Source organism: Neltuma alba, unplaced genomic scaffold (genome assembly GCF_004799145.2).
Source record: "Neltuma alba isolate B1F8T4 unplaced genomic scaffold, ASM479914v2 tig00012484_pilon, whole genome shotgun sequence".
NCBI classification, from domain to species: Eukaryota; Viridiplantae; Streptophyta; class Magnoliopsida; order Fabales; family Fabaceae; genus Neltuma; species Neltuma alba.
Window position 1 is genome coordinate 13674 of NW_021636958.1, and position 17334 is coordinate 31007.

General features: G+C 33.6%; 1 protein-coding gene across 1 annotated transcript; it reads left to right on the top strand.

Moving 5' to 3' along the window:
* The first annotated feature begins 6686 nt into the window (after window positions 1–6686).
* On the top strand, window positions 6687–10147 carry LOC114727537 (uncharacterized). Its single transcript, XM_028914239.1, has 8 exons — window positions 6687–6755; window positions 6898–7036; window positions 7379–7864; window positions 7987–8139; window positions 8504–8587; window positions 8737–8787; window positions 8882–9309; window positions 9517–10147. The coding sequence occupies exons 1-8, from the start codon at window positions 6687–6689 to the stop codon at window positions 10129–10131; spliced, it is 2025 nt and encodes a 674-aa protein (XP_028770072.1). The 3' UTR covers window positions 10132–10147.
* The last annotated feature ends 7187 nt before the right edge of the window (window positions 10148–17334 follow it).

A 17334-nucleotide genomic window follows, 5' to 3' on the forward strand; every position in this document is an offset into this window, starting at 1 on the left:
TTTAGATCCTCGTGCCTTTGTATCTGCACACTATACTTCACGTCATGGGTTATATAGGTTTTGATAAGAAAAGTTTGAGTAGGTTTTGACAGCAACATTGTGCTTTTTGAAGTCTGTCATAGAATCACAAGTATTCATAATGTCCTAAATTTGGAATCCATTTTGCCCCGATTTTGTAGTTAAAACACTGTCACCTTGATATATTTTATAAAAAATCTTGTCCTTTGACTAGTTGTTTTCTATTTTATCCGAATGTATGACTTTTCCAAATTATTTAATAACAAATTATTTAAGCCAAATTCCAACAAAAATAGTGAGGTTCAGGTGCTGGCTCCTCAACAGATTAGTCTATAATTTGATTCCCAACAACAACCCCAGTAATTTATTTTTGGTACAATCCAACTTCCATCTGTTTTTTTTAACTAAAAAAAAAGTTTTGGCTTGGAATTTCCTAATGCTATTTGGATATCATAATAAAAAACGAGTACAAATAAGAAATAATTGAAATAATCAGAAAAAGATCCATTATCTATCATCGGACTTGTCTTAAAAAAATCATCGCTCGTTTCCTTGTTTCCATTTACACTTGACTACTCTAAACATTAGATAGTAATCAAATTATTAAGCCATCTTTAAAAATCACCTGATGTGCAATTTAAATTGAGTTAATAAAACTTTTTTTCCTCCCAAAAAAGGTTCACGTAGACACTCAATTGCAATACATCTCAATTATAAAATCTAATAACACGCCAGATAAAATAATTTTAATGAATGCAAAAGAAATATATATAAATTCAAATCCCAAGTAATCAACTCAAATTAAATTGTAAAAATCTAATTAACAAAAATTATAACATATAATCTCAGTCTTCAAAATAGATAAGAAGAATCCTAATGCAAGAAAAATCTAATGAAGTCCCATAGAAAATTAATTGGAAAACTAAATACTCCCCTAGTTGAAGTTCCAAGCTCAAACTACTCCTCCATCTCTACCAAGCGCAATGGGATTAGCCTCTTATGGCTCTAGAAGAATCCATAATAAGTTTGAAGCAACGAGAATCCATGGAGGCTATGATAAGAGAGTGGGTGTGGAGAATCCATGGAGGCTATGGTAAGAGAGTGGGTGTGGAGATTATTTGTGGGAAAAATAGGAAACAACGAAGGTGAATGGCGTCACTGGTCTTGATGAAAGGAAGGGTATGTATGGCGTGAGAGAGGAGGATATGCATGATTGCGATGGGCGCGGCCCGCGAATTGATGTTGCGGCGTGGTCTCTATGCGTGAAGAAGAGGGTGTAAATGGGTGGAATTGAAGGAGGATTGGCGGAGTGTATATGGCTTGGTGGTGTGCGTCTCTCCCTCCCCCGAATCAATATTCAATAAATATATATATGTGTGTATAAGTAAAATCTTATGCCTTGATGCTCAAGTTGGTTGCCTCTCCAATTTTTCTTTTTCTTTTTTTTCTTTCAGCTTTTCTTTTATCTTTTTTTTTTAGGCCTGCAAAAGATACATTGAGATACTATCATAAAGCCCAAAATCAATTATTTAAAAGGAGATAAAAATATGATAAGATTTTCTATTAAATCTCTAATTTCATGCAATCAATATTTGATTCAAGATATTCATAATCAACGCAATTTATCCCACTTTAATTGATAAATATCTCTAAAAAGATATTAATTAATCTATTAAAATAAGGATTTATCATGTTGCTAACTGATTAAGGCCGTTAACAACTCTTCCAAATATATTGACAACAATTATATGTATATATTGACAACAAGTAGTCAACAAAATTCATTACAAGGCAAACCAACTGGAAAACTTAGGCAAATCACATGTTGCCCCTTTGTTAAGCGTGTTGAAAACTCTTTCATATAAATTAACAACACCTTTATATAAACGGATTACTTTAACTTGCTTTACGCATTGTCTTTTCTTTAGTCAATTTATTAAGAGCAAGCTTGTCTTTTGCCACCATTTAGAAATGCCAAATCAGTATTCCTGTTCTGATATGACTTTTTTGCTTTTCACTAACACTAATATGGGAGTTTGTATATTTAAAGGTATTTTCTTATCTTTTTTCCTTGATTTTACTTCTAAATATATAATTTTAATCTACTTTGTCTCTCATATTTATTATTCTTTTTCAAACTACCTGAATGGATAGCAGTGCCAGTATTACCGATCAAATTCAAATACATACAAGACATTTGCTATACATTTGTACTTAAAAAAAAAATAATGTCAATTTGTAATCATTAATTAATTTATCTAATTTTTTTAGTATATTCAAATTACTACTTAAGTAGCTTTTCCATTAAAAACTCAATGAAGAGTACTAAATATTTTAAACCATAAGAAATAATACGATAATGGCTATAGATATATAATGCGTCAGGCGTGAGTGAGCTGTGAGGCATCTGCAAAAGAGGATACTATATGGTACTTGAGACAATTGAGTTGTTCCCCTATAGCACTAATCTTTTTTAATGTGTACGTGCTTTTTTAAAGAAAAAGCCAAGTTTGTTTTCTTTTTCTTTTCTCTCTTGTTGGTTACATTTCACGATCTTGTTCTTGATCCCCTATCATTTATTGAATACCTTAAACCATACGAACACGGAAGGAATAAACGAAAAGGCTATAAATATATAGAATGTGTGAAGAGTCAGTGAAGTGTGAGACCGAGCTGAAAACGAAGAAGTAACAAGCTACTGCCATCACAAATTCACGTGGAGGAAGAAAGAAGTAAGCGCAATTAATCGTTGTTTATTTCGCTGAAATGTGTATTTTAATTCACAAACTGAAAGAATTGATGATTACATATAGTAACGAGGGGAGAAAAGTACAAGAAATAGATACGGGTGTTGTGTTAAGGCTATATTATTAAAAACTTCCGGCGTATCTTCTTTATGTACGGAAGAAAATTAAAGTATGTCTTTGTATTATTATCATGCAACCCCTGAGCCAATTCCTAGCTGAACCTCGATACCAGTACTGGGTGCCACCTCATTGCATTCACTCATTCTCATTGGATTTATCTATATCCTTCCTCTTAATTATGCATATGAATATATATATTTCAAATTTTTAATGCATATGTGCTGGTTGTTGATTCCAGTGATAGAGGCAGACGAAATAGAGATGGCTATTTTGAACAAGGCCATATCTGAGAACAACTGGCTCCGTGCAAAAGCAGTCATTGATCGCCATCCTAAGGTATTGGACGAAGATTTTGGAGCTTTAAGAGGCGGAACACCTCTTCATATAGCTGCAAAGTTCCGGCATGTGAGCATAGTAGAAGAGTTGATGAAACTAGTAGAGCCAGAATATCTTGAAATATGGGATTATTATGGCTATACTCCACTTGCAACAACTGCCACACATACGGGATCCATCCCAATTGCAAAATGAATGATAAACAAAAATAGCAACGCACTTGCAATTCCAGCTAGACAGCCGTGGCAGATTCCTGTTACCTTGGCTTTTTTTTGTGGCCACAACAAATTGGGACGTTATCTCTATTCTGTCACTCCTTTGCAAGTCCTCAAACCAGAAGGCGACTCTGTTGTGGGTCCTGAGTTTCTCCGAATCTGTTTGAGAATTGGAGAATTTGGTAACATAATTTTTAGGTATATAATTTCATTCGCAAAGCACAATATATGTTTCATTTTCGTTTTTGCCCTCTCGTCTCTTTATACTATATGATTTTGATACATAAATAGGTATTGCCTTGCATTTGCTCCAACAATGCACGAAGCTGCTTTTTGCTAAAGACGCAGATCGGAACCCAACAGTTGCGAATATTGCACTCTCTCTTCCTCATCCTCTTCAGAAAAGTCAACTTCCGTTCTTGAAGCGATGGGCTTATGACTGTTAGTGCATATTATTACTTTCCACTCTCTAGTCTCCTTACAATTTTCTTTGCTCTTTTAAAGTACTCGCTAGCCATAATGGCGAATTATGATGACGACGGTAAAAATGGTGAAGATGAAACAACCTCTGGTATAATTTAGTTTATATACACACACTCATTCCAAATCTGTCTCTCCCTTCCTCTCTTACTCCTGCCTTCCTAATTAAATAAAGAAAAGCCTTTTGAAAGAAATTCTCAATCCACAATATAAGTCACTTGGTGGATCATTGATGAATTTTTTTTCCAAATAAGTATCATATAGTGTTTCTCTGTGCTCTTAAATATGTGCAAAGTTGCAAAAAATAGTTCATAATTTTTAAATTTGACTAGTTAACCACTTTTCTTGTTTTGGTGAGGTAGTACTCCCTCTGAATCTTATTATAGGGCATTTTCAACTAATTTTCACATATTAAGTAATGACAGTTGAAGTATTAAATTTCTCTTATATTAATAGTTTTTTGTCAAGTTTCCCTCCAGCTTAAATTAAATAATGTAGACAGAAAAACAGAAAGTTCAATGAGTTTATTATTAATACTCCTCCGGTTCTAAATATCCGACCCCTTTTATAGTGTAATTCCCTTTTGTACTACAAAATGGGTCTTATATTTAGGACCAAAGGAAGTACTAAACCTTAATTAACAACAAGGGTGAAATTGAAAGGAGCGATTTTTGAGTTCTATAGTTGATGACTTACACTGAGAATCAAAATCGGGTTAGCGACAGAATTTTTCCGCCACTAATTAGCAACGGTAATTAGAGACGAAATTTTTCGTCGCTAATTCCGTCACTAAATAAAAAATTCTGTCATTAAAAGCATTTTTTTGTAGTGAGATTATACTTTAATTTGATTCCCAACCCAACAGCCCCATTAATTTCTTTCTTGTTTCTTTTTGATACGTCAACCACAGTAATCTCCAACTTAGACCATCTTATTACAATCCAACTTCAATTTTTTTTAAAGTTTTGTCTAAAAAAAGTTTTGGCTTGGCATTTCCTTGTACTATTCAGATATAATTAAAAAAAAGGATTAAAAATAAGAAATTGAAATAATTTGAAAAAGATCCATTATCTATCATCGTATACATGTCTCGAAAAAAATCATCGTTTCCTATTTCCATTTACACAATTTTCTACCATCATCTAGAAACCCAAAAAAAAAATTCCAAATAATATGAAAAGGAAGCACGATCTTGCATTCACGTCCTTGTGTTAAGGAAGAAGCATTATTTATGAAAAAATCTGAAGCAATTTGACAAAACCGGCAAATATTGATTCGATCTATTTCCACCTAACTAGTTCACGTTGTTACCTGTTAGAGGAGTGCAAGAAATAGGGGGATAGTTTTGTAATTCAGGATGTATTTTGACCAAGTCGTTTTGCTTGTATTGCTCATACGGGCCTTCTTGGATTGCCATTTATTTCTCTGTTGTAGCCTTGTGGCCTATGACAAGGGCCAACCTTTGGGCATTACCAAGCCCATTGGATGTAAATACTCTGTTTCAGTAAATACAGAATTTTTCCCTATTTCCATATGGTGCGTTTGAGGGTTCTTGGCGAGGCTTTGTGTCTCTATAAGGAAAGATAAATTTTGAACTTTCTTAAAGCATTGAAAGATTTCTTTCATATCGGCCAAAAAATATTATAAGTATTTATTTTTAAATATCAAAAGCATGATTGAACCAATGTATAAATATAATATTACCACAAGATGAATATTTGACACATTAATCGTTTACCCAATAAAAACTGAAAATAAAATGAAGTTACCATTGATAATATAAAAAATGCGTAAAAAATTTCTTGAAATATGGAAGTTATCAATCCTCTTAATTTTAATCATTTATAGTATTGTTAAAAAAAATAAAAGTGATTGTAAAGAATGTTTAATAGCTTGGGAAATAATGAGAAATCACATGCGTGTAACTACGTTGATACCCTTTCAGCTGAAAAAACAAATACGTTAATACCTATTAGTGGTTGAAATAATAAAAAGTTTATATTATTTTAAGTTGTGTGTATTTAAAAATAATTACAGCGAACAAGGGAATATATATATTCACTTTGAGCAAATCTAAACAGTCAAACATTGGCATATGATTTTTTAGAACGTTGGTGCAAAAATTACTAAACATATGATTGTTTCACGTCAAGCATTCCCCATTTCATAAACACGTTTGCCTTTTGTTTCCATTCCTTGCTTCTTGTCTGCTTCAGATCTATTCCATTCAATTTAAAGGATCTTAAAAAGCATATAGTGCTTTCGTTCCTTCGGGAAAAGAATAGACTCGAGTCCGTTATATACTCTCGTGTAGAAGCTAGTTAATTGAAGCGGGTGGTATTAGTTGGTGTAGAAACCAATTAATCATTGATTTTTCAATCCATGATCCTTAGTATATTCAAATTAGTAGTTAAGTAGCGTTTACATTAAAAACTTAGTGAAATAGTATTAAATTTTTTAAGCTAAACCATATGAACATGCATTTAAGAAATAATACGACGATGGCTATAAATATACAATGCGTCAGGGGTAAGTGAACTGTGAGCCAACTGCAAAAGAAGATACTGTATGGTACTTACGATAATTGAGTTGTTCCCCTCAAGCACTACTTTTTCTTTTTTTAATGTGTGCTTTTTAAAAGAAAAGGTTAAGTTTGTTTTCTTTTTCTTTTTCTTTTCGGTAACATATCACGATCCTTTTCTTGATACCCATTAATATCTGAAACCATACGAACACGTAAGGAATAAAACGAAAAGCCTATAAATATACAATGCGTGAAGAGTTAGTGAAGTGTGAGAGCGAGCTGGAAAACAAGAAGCAACAAGCCATTGCCACCTTGGTAAGCGCGATCAGTCTTTGTTTCTTAACCTGAAATGCATATTTTAAATTTCTCAAACTGCAAGAATTGGTAAATAGTTAAGTTGTGTGTGCATATATGATTGATCTCTGTTCCTTTCAATCGAAAAATATTTAATTTGTAGTTATCAAGAAAGAATGCCAAACTTGCTTATAAGAGGGCTCACTATCACTCTCTTATAAGAGGGCTCTTTGAAGCCATACTTGCTTGGGACTTTCTCTATAGTACCTACAATGCACCGCCCTCTCCTTCCCCACCACCTGGTCAGTGCCCTAGCTAATCATGTCTACAGATTTATATATATACGTGATTTGTAATTATTCCTAGGGCTATATATGTGAAAACATATTCCTATAACTTTATAAAGGTTCTTATAATAACTGGGGACACCAACCAGGCATCCCAACAAATGGCTCTTATAATTAGAGATAGAAAGAGCACTATATATATAGTTATTAGTGTCTCAAAAAATATGGTCCTTCTTTGTTTGTGAAGCTACTAAGTACAGTTCCCTCGTTGCCCTCCAAGTCTATATATGCCTGTGCTTATATAAATATATATATTTATATTTAATGCATGCATGCTGGTTACAGTGATGATGACAGATGCAGAAGAGTTAGAGATGGGTAATCTGTACAGGGCCATATCTGAGAACAACTGGTCCGCTGCAAAAGCATCCATTGCTCGCCTTCCTAAGATATTGGACGTAGATTTTGCTGCTTCAACTGGCGAAACGCCTCTTCATGGGGCTGTAAAGTTTGGGCATGTGGACATAGTGGAGGAGTTGGTGAGATTAGTTTCAGCAGAATATCTTGAAATATACGATGCTTATGGGTGTACTCCACTTGTAATAGCTGCATCACATAATGGAGTCATCCCAATTGCCTCATGCTTGGTCAACAAAAATAGAAATGCACTGGTAATACCAATGAGAGGCACTGCATGTATTCCTGCAATAATTGCTTTTCGTACTGGCCTTAAAGAAGTGGGACGTTATCTCTATGACGTCACTCCTTTGGAAGTTTTCAAACCAGAAAACGGCATTGTGGGTTCTTTGTTCCTCCAAAGCTGCCTCGGCAGGGGTGATCTTGGTAACACGACTTCTACACAATTATATCATCAATGTTTCATTTTCATTTCTTCATCCCTGTCTATTCACATATGTTGTTATTTTGACGTTCCATCTTTTTTGTTGATTTTGATACATAAATAGATGTTGCCTTGCATTTGTTGCGACGATGCACGAAGCTGCTTTTTGCTGCTGACGACACTGGATACTCAGTACTTCAGTATATTGCAGGCTATCTTTCCAGTTCTCTTAATAAAATTCAACTTCCGTTCTGGAAGCGATGGGTCTATCAACACTGTTAGTTCATATTATTACTTTTCACCATTCTTTAATTTGGATAATTTTCACTCAATGCATTTATTTGTTTGTAATGCCTAAGATAAGTCGCTAGTTTAGGCATTGTTTTTTCTTGGCCTGACTAGTTTAGGCATTGTTAACTCCTTTTTAGTTTTGGCCGCAATCATATAGCTAGCATTTCATGATGGAACAGTTCCTCTTAGTTATCGTGCATCTCTTGGCGACGTAGGATGACAAGGGCAAAAAGAATATAAGAAAAATAAAATAGCTTCACCCAATTCACTTGTACTTCTAGTTATTTATTGCTTCATTATTTGAAGAATCTTACGTTTTCCCATTTCTTTGATCACTGTTTGGGAGGAAGATATCAAAATACCATCAACCACAGCCACAGGGCATTTGTGCGAAGCCATTCAGCAAGAAGGCAAGAATAACAAACCTCGTCAAGGTATACAATATTCTATAGGACTTTAGAAGATCAGATTATACGAAGTAAAGCTTTTCATGTGAACAACAAACCTAACCTCGTCAAGCTAGGTACAATTTGTGAAAAATGAGAAGTCTTAACGTTAATTAAAAATATCCATGTGCCAACAGGGATAGGCGGTCTACTCCATCGGCTCATCTCCCGCATCTGTGATTTCTCAGGTGTGTATGTAAGCCACAAAATTCCCCAGAACTTAAATTGGATGCCTTTGACATGATTAAATATAACGTTTTATTTGAGTTATCAATGGTTCAGGGATGAAGGAAATACGTAAGATGAAGCTGCAACAAGCACAAGCAGCTGAAATTCTAAACCTAGTTTGCCAGAATGCAATAGTTTCGAATGAAAAGAAGAATATAATGGCAGGAGCACTGAAAACTGCAGCTACTGAAGGGAATGTTGAGTTTTTGTTGCAAGTAGTGAAGGCAAACCCGCAATTAATCTCACTATTCACTTTCATTTGTCCTCCATACTGGCCCGTTTTCTGCTATGCTGTTGCATCACGCAAGGCTGAGATTTTCAACCTCCTCCGTTGTTTTCGCTTTAACAATGTGGTGGCTGCGACGATAGATCAGTACAACAATTCCTTGCTGCATGTGGCTGCCTCTTTGGCTCCTGCTTCCTACCTTAACGGCATCTCTGGTGCCGCACTACAAATGCAAAGAGAACTGCAATGGTTCAAGGTTAGAAAGTGAAATTTATTGCTCTTTCTCTGTGAGAATCTTGCAGAGATTAATAAATGGAAATGAATCATATGCGCGCGCACACCTGAGACTTGTTATATTGTTGGATAATTCTTTGTATATGCAATCAACACTTCTATTTATTAGCCATGACTTCGTGTCTTTCATTTATTATTTATTTAAATGTCTTCTTTTTTGTGAACATAGGCAGTGGAGAAGATGGTGGATCCTGGATATAGGTATTTCGTAAACAAAGAATCGTTGAACCCTTTCGACTTTTTCAAGAAAAACCACAACGACCTTAGGGATAAAGGAGAGAAGTGGATGAAAGACACAGCATCTTCTTGCTCTGTTGTTGGGGCTCTAATTGTTACCATCATGTTTGCCGCGGCGTTAACCGTTCCGGGAGGAAACAATCAGAATTCAGGGTATCCAATGTTTATAGAGAAAAGATTATTTAAAGTTTTCTTAATTTCAGATGCACTTTCCTTGTTTTCTTCCACTACTTCTGTACTCACATTTTTAGGAATCCTCACCTCACGCTATTCGGAAGACGACTTCCTCTACTCACTACCTCGAAAATTGATAATAGGTCTTTCTACATTGTTTCTGTCCATTGCAACTATGATGATTGCCTTTTCCGCAACTGTAATGATCATGTTGCAAAGTAAACAATCACGCTCATGGGCTCTTCTTCCTGTTGCTATGCTTGCTGGTGTTCCAATAACTCTCTTTGTATTATTACAATTCCCTCTTCTTGTTGAAGTAATTTCTTCTACTTATGGTCGGGGCATCTTCAAGAAGGTGAAGAAGTGGCCATGAACTGCGTGTGTAATTCAAATGTCTTAGCTATATGTATGTAGTTTCTATTGAATAAAAATTTTCTTCATGAATCTTAATGTGTAATAAACCAACTGCCTTTATTTTTAGCCAAGTCTGATATGCGTATATCAGCCCATCTTTAGAACAAGCACGGGTATATCCATCAGACCCTTTCTAATTAAACAGAGTATATCCACTGGCAGAACACAACCAGATTCCATCATATCCCACGAAGTTCTTTATCAACAGGAGTAAAATTGATCAGATTAAATCGAGGAGGGACCCATCGCAATTAACCTTACCCCCATTAAGAAATTGAGCCACAACGAGTTGTGTCAGAATTTGGATTGGAAATAATAATTTAATAAACATTAAAGCATGAAGCAAGCAAGCAGCCAGCTGCTAAACGAAAATAAAAACGACTTTTAACGACTTTAAAAGAGTCATAACTAAAAGTCTGGCGTTCATTTTTCCCTTCAAAAATTAATATTAATTAGGAAAAGCTACACAATATCTTGTTCACGTACATGTCAAGAATTACGTTAATACCAGGGGATGGGAAAAGCTACACAATATGTTGTAATTTACACTACAAAATGAGTCTTATATTTAGGATCGGAGGAAGTATCTTTTTGTAATGTAATTACATTACATGCACCTAACTACGTTCATACCCTTACGGCTAAAATAATTATGTTAATCAACATCTATTGATTAATGGTTGAATTAACAAAGAGTTTATATAATTTTAAGTTGTGCGTAATCGAAAATAACTGCAGCGAACAACGGCATATTGTAGAATTCATCTTGCACAAATCCAAACAGGCACAAACAGTAGTCAAACATGCTGTTCTAGTTTAGAACTTTGGTGCAAAATTACTAAAAGTAGAGATTTGCAGAAGATATGCCGCGATTGCTGCTCACACACACACACACACATATCTTTTTGTCTTTTATAAACAAATATATATATATATATATAATCATCAATTCAAATCCAAGCCATTTGCAGAAGATATGCAAATGTGTGATTTTTATAAAAAGAAAAAGTCAAGTTTGTTTTCTTTTGCCTTCCCCCCCCCCCCAATTTTGGCAACATATCAGGATCCTTTTCTTGGTCTCCAATTATATACGAAATATCTGAAATCATACTCTGTTTAATGCCACCAAATATTAAGACGCTGCAAATGTACAGATCATAAAAATAGATAATGGCAAATCAAGGTCAATCCCACAAGAAACTTAGTTAACAGTGATTAGATAATAAAAATCTTCTTTTCGTTTAAATTGTGAAAATTACGTTTGAATTGAGTAAAAAGAAATTAAAACAAAACAAAACAAAGCTTTATCAAATTAATCAAAACCAATGTTAAAAAAACTAATCTAGAGTTACTAATCCCTTACTAGCTTTTTAAACCTTGTTTTACTAAATTAATTAGCTTTAATACTAATTTTGTTAATTTAGAGTATAATTAGCAACAAATACTTGTCGATTCACTTATAACTCTCTTTTAAATTAATTATATAATCCCTCACATAAACACCTAAGAAGCTAAATAATTCGGTCTCACACATCAACAATTATACAGGATAACTAGGTATATTTTTATCCTAATCACATATTAGATTATCAATCTAATCCCATATTACTTAATCTAAGAGTTTGATTAAAATTCTATTTGTCAAGGAAAGCTTTAATCCTCAAATTCACACTTAACGGTGGTCAGTCATCAAATAGATAAATAAAAGAAGATTAAGTCACCACAATTTAACATTAAGCATCCTCGTAGCTACTCTAGGTTGTAAAAACAACTAGCTACCCATGACGTTGAACAGAACCATCACGAGAACAACTAAATCCAGATTCAAAATCATGATAGAAAGAAAGAAAGATTGGAAACAAAACACAGTTCGAAGGTCCTATCACGGCTCGCGCTCCTCTGCTCAAAACCAGTCGACTCCTAACTCCAATGAAGAAGACGATCACAGTGGCTCTCCTCTCCTCCCAGAACTAGCTCAACAGGATCTCTCCTTCCTTGCTTTTGATTGGCGTGAGAAATACACAAGCTGAACAGTGCCCTATCGCCTCTCCTCCTGTAACCCCACTGATTCAGAACCAGCGTCGTCCTCCCCGCCGAACCAGTCGGCGTTTCTCCTCGGGTCCAACGAAGAAGAAGATCACGATCGATCAACCGGTTTCGGCCCCCTCCAAGACGATGATAAGCCGTCCCTCTAGGTCTCCCAAAATGGTCTTTCAAAACGGTGCGTCTTATCTCCACAGCACCCCCGCTCCTGCTGCCAAACGGTGTCGCAGCTCTCTTTCAAACTTCCATATGATCTCTAACGCTGCATGTGGTTTGGCCATGGAAGAGAAAAGACTAACAGAAATAAAAAAGAAAAGCTGAAAAGAAAATAAAATAAAATAGAAAAGAAAAAAACGAAAAGAAAAATAAAACTGAAATATATACGATAAAATTAAATAAAATGAGATATTCTAAAAATTATTATTAACTTACTACCTTTATTTAAAACTAAGGTATTTACAAAGAAAATCCCCTAAATAATGCTCAAAATCAAATCTTCCAATTAACTCTTAGAAATTTCTCAAAATGTATTGATAACTCTTCAAAAATCACTTAAAATATCCTTTCAAGATATTCAAAATAATGAGTTATCAAAAACTCACAGTACAACTTATCAGAAAAAAATTGACAAAAACCTACGGAAACTATTGACTACATGACCAACTTTATCCTTAGTTAACGTGATGAATAAATTAAAGTTATTGAAGCAAACACGGATATATCAAAATAGTATTAGTAAATACTTCTTTTATTTTTTGCCAATGAGTAAATACTTCTTTAAAGTTCTAGAAAGACATAAAATGAAACGAAAATGTTTCTCAAAAAGACTTATCATAATTTGAAAAAGAGTGATATTATTATGATGATTAAAATAAACACTCCTCATTTATTGGAGGATGAAATTAAATTATATTGTCCAAAAAACCTTACATTTTCTTGAAAGCCTAAAGCAACAATCATCTTGAAACAGAACTCAAACCGACTGAATATATATCCTCCTGCCAGCTGAGATGCTAGGAGTTGCAAATGGTCTAGAACTCTGTTGGAACCTGCGAATTAGGGAAGTGGAAGCATATTGCGATTGGGCAGGAGCCATCAACCTTTTTCTCTTGAATCAAGCCAATAATCATTCCTTTCAAGATACCATTGATGAGACCATCAAAATTTTAGATTGTTTTCACAGCTTTTGCATGTAGAGAATGTAAAATCTAACTAATTAAACAAAGTCATGAAATTACTGATTTTTTTCCTTTGATCTCTGTATTTTTTACCTTCGATTGTGAACAAAGTTTCCGTTTTATTATTCATAAAAAGGAAAAAAATGGAAAAAGTGGGATAAATCCCTCTTAGAAAATTAATTGGCAAATGATTCCTAGGATGATGAGTTGCATAGAGGAAGATAAAATGTACACAAGTGAAATGGAGTTGCACGTAGAGAAGATAGTTTACACCAAATATTATTTGAACTAGGACTTTTCCCCGTGCGTTGCACGGATGGTGTCGACGGGTTTCAGTCAACAGTTTCTCTTGGTTGCATCATTGCTACATTATGGACTTATGATTTGCTGGATGCGATCTCGGGCTAATCTATGTAAATATGTAGTGATCGAATATTTGGAGAGATTGGTGTTCCTTGCTGCCTATTGACTTGGGGCAATACACTCTCTGTGGTTTGTGTTAATTTTCACGGTAATTTATTCATGACTGTTTAAGCGAATCATATTGGATGAATTTGAAAATAAGCATGGTAATTATATTATATTATAATAATAATAAAATGAACACATTTTGAGAGGAACGACAAACTCTTTGGATCATAATTTGCAAAGAAATGTGCACAGCCAAAATTAATGTTAGAAAAGAAGCAGAAATAAAAATATAGCAATCTGAATTTAATGGGCAAAAATTTGGCGAATCACACGAAATCGTCAATATTTTGTAAAAAGAAGATTTGTTAAGAATTTTTAAGTGAATGAAGACATGAAGAATATAAAACCCAAAAAAACATTGCTTCATTTTGAAAGAAGTCACGTTCTTGATTCGTCTAAAATGGTGCCACGGCTTTGATTTGTTATTTTTTTAATGGAGTATTTTTGTTTAGAAATTACCCTGTTTGTTTAACTTATGTTCTGCTAATTCTTTCCGTCAAATTAAATTTCTATTTAATGAATAATAAGTATTATTATTCATACCTTTCATACCTTTTAAATAATATATTGTAATAAATCGTAATGTCTCTTATATTTTTGGCCATGCCATTAGAACATAATTCATATTACAATGGCATGAGGTTGAAAATGAACGTTAAATGTAAATGCAATTATCCCACTTCTCTAACCTTAAATTCAAATACTTCCCATCGGAGCCCTTTTTTCCTAATTATATAGCGTACTGATTAATAATGCGGCTACAGATTTATTTCCCGAGAGTGTATATGTATATTTTTTTCAAAATTAGTAAATGTTGGAGGCATAATTAGAACCACAAACTGGATCTGTGTAGTATTATATTAAATTAACTACGCTACAAAATTGAGGGGTGAAACACTTTTGTCCGGTATATTTGTAGTATCACAATGAAGATAAAGTTGCTATACTTCTACGGAAATAACTTTATCCTAGCCACTATAGGAATTAATGACACGCTAAATTTATTTGAGAAGAGTGAAGTACCTATTATGATATGCTAATCGAGGATGGGATTAACGCTAGCATCTTCATTGGTTGTGTCTGGAAACCGTCTTTTCTTTGATTTGTGCAGAGTTGACTCTTGTATATAATGATTTGGATGATCTGTTACTGAATTGTTTATTTCAGTCATTAGCACAAGATGTTTCTAGAAATAGCACAAAGGAGAAGTAACTAATATTTTCCATTATAATATTTTTGTGGTTCATGTGTATATACACATTCGTTGTCCATATACACACATATATATATTTAAAGAAAATAAGATTTGACGTATATGGTCTATATGGCATCATCTCTATGAACTACCATTCCACTGTTAAATAGAGTCATGAGTCCTTTGATTGATGGATATAATTTTGCCATAGTAATAGGACAGAGAGAAAACAACTAACATACAACATGATATGTAAAGGAAAACTTGCCTTGTTTAGAGCTTTGAAGGTTGATGCTGGATGCGGTTTTGTCCATGCCGGCAGTGGATTGTGTGATGAGTAAAAAGTAAATTTGATGCGAAGAGAGGTTAATTGTGTGGGCACAAGATGGTAAAGCTCACGACAATATGTTAATCGCATTGCATTCCTCAATAGTGTTATTTGCCCCTCAATTATTGATTGCTAATTGGGTCATTCAATACCTTGTGTGATTCAGTTTGTGCAGTAATGAACGGACTAAGCTGGCTGTTACATTGTACCGGACGAGGTCCTTTAATATTGACTGTTGATTGGGTCAGTTATGCTTGGATGATGGCATGCTTGTATTAGCTCTATCTGATCATTCTCTCTACCTGCTTTGATATTTGGTATACATTTATTTTTCCTAACTATGGGTGTAATTAAATAATTGCATTTTGAAATGAAACCTGTTCCCAAGGTGATGCTATGGCACAAGCCTTGTTAATAATTGATGTAGGTAACCGTCATTTGCAATAGGGGGAAAATCTCAAAAGGTGGTTCTTGCTGAAGTTCACATTTTCAGCAAACGGAGCAATGTTGACAGTAATTTAGGATGTTCAGGAATACCATGGCATCAGTTCTAAATGCATAATGTAAGATGGCGATGCCTCAACAATAGAGTGTCTTTTCTGAGTGTGTTATAATTAAGATGAACTGACTTCATCCCTAGATCTCCCTTGTGCTAACCGTGGATATACAGGCGCATTAGGATTGGCAAATAATATGTAATTGGAAACTGACACAAGTCTAGGCTGCAATGTTCATCATATTATTTTTGCCCGGAAAATTATCAGTGACGTTTCTTCATGATACTATTATATTTGGAATAAGACTTATCTCATTTATGAATGCATTAATCATCAGTGTGGAAATGTAACGCATCAATGTTTTTGTAATCCAAATTGAAATAGTAATAAATTCCAAAGTAATTAATTGATAATTGATTGTGAAGTTGATGAATGCATAGATGAATTTTATAGAAATATCCCGTAGAAAATATAAACAGAGTAAAAAATTGATAAATAATTTGATAGCAAAGAATATTGCAAAAATTTAATGAGTATATGGAATAAAATATTAAAATATATGTCCAATAGTTATAAATGTTGTGACCGTTGTTCTTCATGTGAGGTATATCTAAATAATAATACTTTGGACCTTTATTATTCGAATTCCTTAATTCATTTGATTTTAATGCATTCATTCGAATTTGATCTATTACACTGAAATGGTGCCTTGTAATTAAATCGTACCCTGTAACTAATGTTTGTGATACAATGTCTTTAACAACATAAATGTTTGCTTGCAGCAAACAATGTCACTACTGAGAGAGCTGAGAAATCACACTTTATCTTTCTTTTCAATTAGGGAAAAATTGCACGAAATTAAGGAAGATGCTTAGATTATTTGAGGGAAAAATATACCATATTAACCAATAATTTAACTAAGATCGTTGATATACTCAAATTAGTTCATTGAGTTTTATATTAAGGACATAAAGAATAAGAATTTTTTCCCTGATCAGATTAGTGAAATATATCTGTTTTTCAATTAAAATAGTTTATTACACAAATAGAGAGCCACAATTGACAATCTAAAAACAATCCAATAGCTTGTCCTTTTTTCCCCAAATAAGTTATGCATTAATTATCAATGAATTATTGTTAATATATTAAAAAATGATATGTTTCGACTTGTTAATTAATGATCAATATTAATGAGTAATAGTAATAGTAACAAATGGTGGAAATTGAATTAGTCTATTGAGTAATATATAAATTAGATAGATATGAACAATATCTAGTTTTGTATATTTAAACATATTATTATTGATTTTGTTATTTTAAAGATTCATTAGTTGGAGCAAAATGCAATCTAGCTTCTCTAAACAAATTTAACAATTAAATCGAATTAGAGTCTTACTAAAACTGTTAAATTAAATTACATAAATATGACTCTTGGAAAAATTAAACATTT

Coding starts and splice junctions, on each gene's coding strand:
- LOC114727537 (XM_028914239.1), top strand. CDS start 6,687: ATGCGTGAAGAGTTAGTGAAGTGTGAGAGCGAGCTGGAAAACAAGAAG. Junction 8,140..8,503: donor GCGATGGGTCTATCAACACT/GTTAGTTCATAT, acceptor TTTGGGAGGAAG/ATATCAAAATACCATCAACC. Junction 8,588..8,736: donor GAATAACAAACCTCGTCAAG/GTATACAATATT, acceptor ATGTGCCAACAG/GGATAGGCGGTCTACTCCAT.